Below are 6606 nucleotides of genomic sequence, written 5' to 3'. Positions count from 1 at the left end.
ACTACTACTGGTCCTCCTACTACTGATACTCCTACTACAACTGGTACTCTTCCTCCTCCTCCTCCTCCTCCTCTGAGTACTACTGGTCCTCCTTCTACTACTGATACTCCTACTACTACTGGTCCTTATCCTCCTCCTCCTCCTCTGAGTACTACTGGTCCTCCTCCTTCTACTACTGATACTCCTACTACTACTGGTCCTCCTTCTACTACTGATACTCCTACTACTTCTGGTCCTCCTTCTACTACTGATACTCCTACTACTACTGGTCCTCCTTCTACTACTGATACTCCTACTACTACTGGTCCTCCTTCTACTACTGATACTCCTACTACTACTGGTCCTCCTACTACTCATACTCCTACTACAACTGGTACTCTTCCTCCTCCTCCTCCTCTGAGTACTACTGGTCCTCCTTCTACTACTGATACTCCTACTACTACTGGTCCTCCTTCTACTACTGATACTCCTACTACTACTGGTCCTCCTACTACTCGTACTCCTACTACAACTGGTACTCTTCCTCCTCCTCCTCTGATTACTACTGGTCCTCCTTCTACTACTGATACTCCTACTACTACTGGTCCTTATCCTCCTCCTCCTCCTCTGATTACTACTGGTCCTCCTTCTACTACTGATACTCCTACTACTACTGATACTCCTACTACTACTGATACTCCTACTACCACTCGTACTCCTTCTACCACTCGTACTCCTTCGACTACTCGTACTCCTTCTACCACTCGTCCTCCTTCGACTGCGTCTCCTACGACCACGACTCCTCCTCTGGTTTGTGAAAATGGAGGGGTCCCACTGCATGGTGTGTGTATCTGTCCTGATGAATGGACTGGAGAGACATGCTCAGACGGTACGTCTACTTTATCAACAAGCTCCATCCTCAAAAAAACATCTTTTTCTAATCATTTAAAAACTAAAACTCGTCTTTTCTGTGTGTTATTCTAACATCTGAGAGTGTAAACTGGAGGAAGTTGACCACAGCAATGTGGAAGTACAAACCCTGCAGCGCTGCAGTACGTCGATTGGCCACTTGAGGCTCTGCTCCAAAACCGAGTCAAACTCCACAGACCTCACATATTAAAAACTTTACAGCAGCCTGGTTCAAAAAAGTTTTAGTCTCAGCAGCTAATTTCTGTGTTCATGACAACTCTACATGCTCAGACTTCTTGTTTACTCACTTTTAAGATCAAATAAAAGCACAGCTTATCTTTTATTCAACTTGTCCTCTTAGAAAACTTCTGCCCAGCACAACAGTTGGATGGATTCAACTTCCCACGTTCACCCATCGGCTGGTTTGCATATTCTGAAGAAATCTGTCCACAAGGAACGAGTGGTGGTAAGTTTCTACTAAGCATCAACTTATACATCCATCAAGATATCATTCCAGTTACTGACATCTCCATCCACCTGTCAGTCTGACATCCATCCATCAGTTATACCATAATACTCTGCTGCTTTAACTTCCACCATTTCCACCCAGCTGGTAAACCACAGGCTACCACCAGATGTATCACCATGAACGGATCACCAAGTTTCGAGCGTGCACAGGAATTCAAGTGTGACCAGACGCTGAGCGACCTTCAACAAAATGTGAGAACTGTTGTTTTCTATAGCTGAGCTTTTGTTAGTTTTGCTGAGGATGTAGAAAAGTAAAGGACGACAGGTTCAGACAAAGAATGCATCCATAAAAACAAAACTCTTTTCTCTCTCAGCTCACCAGCCCTGCTGATTTAGAGTCACTGGCCACCAGCACTCAAATTCTCACCTCCAAACCTGAAGAGCTGACAGCTGAAAACGTTACAGCAGCAGCTCAGATCGCCAACACACTGCTGCAGTCTCCAAACGCCACAGAGGTACGAACGGGTCACTTCAAAACTGAAGAAGAAGAAACTGCTTCTCTCTCGTTTCTCTGCAAGACCTCATTGATCTGGTGGACAGAATGAAACCTTCCTCAAGCTGAGAAGACGTCCTGCATCACTCGTTCTTGTGTCTCTTTTCAGCCTCATGACACCAACAAACTCTCATCACTTTAAAGTCATATTCTGCTGTAACAGATATCTTCATTGACGGTGTTTTAACGTTTGTGTTGCAGAGTGTCAGGGTGGCAGCAGTAGCTACAGTCAGCCAGCTGCTGAACGCCAGCACTCCAGACGACGGCACGGAAAACAACGCTACTCTGGGGTAAACACAATCCTATCAGTTCAAATCTATGACCTGTGCAGGGCCAGCAAGCCCTTGGCTAAAGTCGAGCTTCGCCCACTTTAGAATCTGCCATATGAAAGGTGGCAGCAGCTACAGTTAGCAGTTTGTTTTGTGTGCAGCCTCACGGTGACTCTGGACGAGCTCTCTGTGAGCCTCAGCCTCACTCTCAACACGTCCGAGTCTCAGCTGGTTCAACCAAACCTGGTGGTCCAGTCGGCACAAGTCCCTTCGGCAGACACTCGGGGAGTCCAGTTCACGTCTCTCTCAGGTCAGTGGAATGAAATATGACTGGACTGTTCCAGTTTAATGACAGTCAAATTAATCATAGGTGTGTTTTGGGCGTAAAAAGAATGAAACTGATCGGTGTCATCTCACGGCCGCTTTAGTTGTTTAGGTCAGGTGCGCCTGCCTTACTGTGGATGGACTGCAGGTGAAATAGGATGAAGCGTCTTCCTGTGTGCATTTATGCATGAAGCACAGCAACATGACCGCTGTGACACAAGGAAATGTTACTGTGTTATTTACTGAAACAGCCTGTCTAATCATTCATGTAAATCATTATGTAAAACACTCAGACATCAATACACGCATTAAAGAAATCACCTGGAAATCTTGCGCTGCTCGACACAATTTAAAACATAATTTAATGATTAGTGTGGCTGATTTCAGTCATTGGAAATGTTTCCATGTGTGCAGTAACATCACTGCTCCAAATATTATTAATTTTAGGAGGCAAAACTAAAAAGTGTAGCTGTGTGTGAACGCTCACAGTGTTTCTCTTAATGGTGAGACGCTTCATCCTACTTCACCTTTTTGTAAACCGTGAGAAGAAGAAGAAGAAGAAGATGTATGATAGTCTGAGGGAAATTCTGACAAACACTAAGTTCCTACTGATTTATTTGAATTTGGACAGTTATTTCTTTTTAAATCATCCGTCCTGTTCTGACAACACTGAGACAGTTCAAATTAAATTTTGTGGTTGACATGATGTCCAGGTAATTAGAGGTGATCCAGTCCACATGCAGGTGCATGTGTGTACTTTTATAGTTTTATGATTTCAATGGTCTGTTTTGCATCCTGCTCACTGTTTACTTTTCTTGTATTATCCTCTCAAGTGCTGCTGTCGTTTCCTCTTTTTTTGTGTGACATGTTTTGACACATATTGTTGGTCTGTTTGCTACCTTTGTTTTGTGGTGTTCATGTCATGTGATGGTTATTACAGATGGAAACGTTCCCATGTTTATGACTTGTGAGCCTTCATGTCACAGTGCAAAAGCTTGACTCTACAATAAAACTGATAAGACTCAAACTCTCTACCTGGACTTTAACATTAGAAATTAAGTTTTAATTTAAAAAAAAAAAAAACTAACAATTGTAACTTTTAGCAAAAAGAACAAAACATTTTGTCTCATATTTGTGAACTTTTAGTAACAATATCATCATTAACAACTGTGTGCCCTGGTGTGTTTAGGTACATCTGGCAATTTCATTGCTGACCGGATTAAGCTGAACACCAACACATCATCAGTTGTGGTGGATGATGGGGGAATACCTGACGCGCTGATATATGTTCGGTTCCCACCAGGTGAGTCTAAAGGTTACTTTAGAGAGACGTCTTTCTGAAACTCTGTGCAAATCTTTGTCCATTTCTTTGTCTCGTGTCTGAAGAACCTGTCAGGTATCGTCAGAAGCCATCAAACGTCTCGCTGGGTTTCGTCCTCTACCAGAACGACCGTTTCTTTAGGTCGGGGCGCTACAAAAGTAAACGTGGCACCATCAGGGTCCTGTCGGGCAGCGTCAGCGGTCAGGAGCGCGGCGTGGTGCCACAACACGTGGAGATGATGTTCAGACCAACAGTAAGGAAACAACTAGTTTCATTTCAGTTTAATAATCATTTAATTGTGGTTTATTTGTGACCGAGGTCGTCACACTGAATGTGAGGTGTTCAGATTTGACTGGGTTATGACTTGCAGTGTGATTTTTAATTTAAATTGCAGAGATCTGGTGTTATTGAAGACAAACTACACTGAGTAACTTGCTGTTGGTTTGAGAACACGTCCATGTCCTTGTCCCTTCATATAGTATCTTTATTACAGTATATTTTATTATTAATGATTGACTTTGTATCATAAAAACTCAGATACTATTGACAGGTAATAACACTGTTTGTTTCAGTCAAGTGTTTGATTTTATGGCACCAATAACTCCCTCTATTGATCTGCTGCTGATTGACATGTCGGTGGCTGCTGTGGGATTATTTTCTGTCGTAGTTAATCAATACTTTTCTATCAGTTGACTAAACTGATTAATCAGCCCTGAAGAATCTGTTATTTATGTGACTTTGGTGAGTGTGAACCAAGCCTTTAAATCACAGAAGTCCCACAGTAACACAGTGAGACTTTTGTGGACATGATGTTGCTGCTGCTGTTTCAGACGGTGAGCGGTACGTCTCTGTACGACTTCGCCTGTGTTTTCTGGAACTACACTCTGGAGGAGTGGAGCACTGACGGCTGCTCCAAAGGAAACGCTTCAGACGGACTCCTGAGGTGTTTCTGCAACCACACCACCAACTTCGCTGCTCTCTGGGTGAGAATCACGACTCTGCACCGACACGCTTCAATGACACCTGCTTCAATAATTCAACTGAGCTCAGATTAAAAAAAACAAAAGTCATTTATTCCTTCAGTTGTTTTTGATTTTGGCAGTTTTAGTCCTCCATACAAACTTAGTCTTAATGGAATCAAAAATGTTGCAGGAAACAATGGCTTTTATATTATTATTATTATTATTATTATCATTATTATTATTATTATCATTATTATTATTACTATTATCACAGATTAAAATCCAAAATTAGAAAAAGCATCATAATGAGAGAAAACTTGATTGTGTTTTTGTTTCAGTCGGTCAGAGAGAAATATGAATATGCAGAAGCGCTGGACTGGATTTCCATCACTGGACTTTCTGTCTCTATTCTTGGTTTGGTTGTAACGATCATTCACCACATTAAAGAGAAGTAAGAACATTTGACATTTTACACATGAAATTTCTTTGTACTGCTGGTGCTGAAATGACAGAAATAAGTTTGACTTTGTCGCCGTCTGCACTTTTAAGATTCAAGATATCATGATAAAGAAAAGATGCTCCTTCTACCTGCAGAACTCAGTATCAAAGTAATTCTATAAGCTATTTGACTGCAGTACTTTTATTACTTTGAGTACATTTTGTCCTCATGGAAGAATTTTGATTGCATGACTTTTCCTTGTAGTGGAGAATTTCTGGTTTGACTTTTGCTCTTAATGTGTAATATTTCGGAAAAGTTTTTCAATACTTTGTGAACAATGGCACTGACTTTAAGGACAAAGATGAGGATTTGTTTTTATTAAAACAAAGGAGTGTTAAAAATCTGGTGATATTACAATATTTTGTCAAAATATTATGAGTTTATGCTTGAAGTATTTCTGAGGTTTGCTTCATTTGTCTTGTGTTTGTCCATGGCTCCTTTGTTTAGCACATTCATTTGTAGGACGCCTCGATGTTCAAGTTGTTTTATGTTGAGTTGAGTTATTGACTTTGAACTTCCTACATCCCTACTTTTCACTGTAAATCGTCTCTCCAGCTTTTGCAGAAGCTCTCGTGATCGACAGAACAACAAGAACTCAAAGATCGCTCAGCTGTGTATCTACATCAGCCTGCTGGCCTTCATCATCACCTTCCTCTCTGGAGTTGGAAACTCCAGCAGACAGAACGACGCTCCGGTGAACCTCGACGCTCAAACCAACTCCATGCTGGACTCTGACGAGCGCGTGGAGCCCGACAGAGGCTCGTGCACGGCGGTGGCCGCTCTGCTTCACTTCTTCCTGTTAGCTACCTTCATGTGGAACAGCGTGTACGGCACTCAGCTGGTGTTGGTGCTCCGCTCGATGCACCGCAGTCTTCCTCGACACTGGACTAAGCTCAGCCTCACCGTGGGATGGGGTACGAGCTTTAAAGGGACAGTTCAGACATATTTTGAGAATAAGTTGTAATGTTTGGATAATGAGCTAGCTAACATCAGTGGAACCAAATGTTCTGTAAATGTTTTTGTACGTATCAAACATTATTTTGAGGTGCTGGTTTTGGACCATCAATGACCAGTAAAAGACCAGTTCAGACCAGGTAGGAGGTGCTGGTTCTGTAGGTGGATTCTTTCCACTCTTTATGCTAAGCTAAGCTAACCTCAATATCAACAGCGAGCTGGAAGAAAGTGTGATGATGGTTTGGTTTTCAAACGTACAAATTAAAGCCATATTAACGTCTGTTTGTTCTTCCTGTATCCTCTTACTGTAGGAGTCCCAGCCGTCGTCATGGCGATCACACTGGGAGCCACCTACAGGCCTGAAAATC

General features: G+C 42.2%; 1 protein-coding gene across 1 annotated transcript in view; it reads left to right on the top strand.

Annotated features, from left to right (window-relative positions):
- Positions 1 to 252: 252 nt before the first annotated feature.
- LOC146305004 (adhesion G-protein coupled receptor G7-like) overlaps positions 253 to 6606 on the top strand; it is a gene marked incomplete at its 5' end in the record, with an annotated part of 10103 nt that continues 3749 nt past the window's right edge. Inside the window, 12 exons of the mRNA XM_084713254.1 lie at positions 253 to 868; positions 1250 to 1354; positions 1499 to 1608; positions 1731 to 1871; positions 2111 to 2199; positions 2340 to 2488; positions 3692 to 3805; positions 3889 to 4076; positions 4654 to 4806; positions 5124 to 5236; positions 5840 to 6198; positions 6550 to 6606. The exon at positions 6550 to 6606 is cut by the window's right edge and continues 25 nt beyond it. Of these exons, the coding sequence (XP_084569380.1) occupies positions 253 to 868; positions 1250 to 1354; positions 1499 to 1608; positions 1731 to 1871; positions 2111 to 2199; positions 2340 to 2488; positions 3692 to 3805; positions 3889 to 4076; positions 4654 to 4806; positions 5124 to 5236; positions 5840 to 6198; positions 6550 to 6606 (2194 nt within the window). The remainder of the gene's footprint in view (positions 869 to 1249; positions 1355 to 1498; positions 1609 to 1730; positions 1872 to 2110; positions 2200 to 2339; positions 2489 to 3691; positions 3806 to 3888; positions 4077 to 4653; positions 4807 to 5123; positions 5237 to 5839; positions 6199 to 6549) is intronic.

This window comes from Lutjanus erythropterus, chromosome 24 (assembly GCF_056507025.1).
Source record: "Lutjanus erythropterus isolate fLutEry1 chromosome 24, fLutEry1.hap2, whole genome shotgun sequence".
NCBI classification, from domain to species: Eukaryota; Metazoa; Chordata; class Actinopteri; order Lutjaniformes; family Lutjanidae; genus Lutjanus; species Lutjanus erythropterus.
The sequence above is the reverse complement of the archived record's forward strand: the minus strand, read 5'-3'. Positions and strand labels throughout refer to the sequence as shown.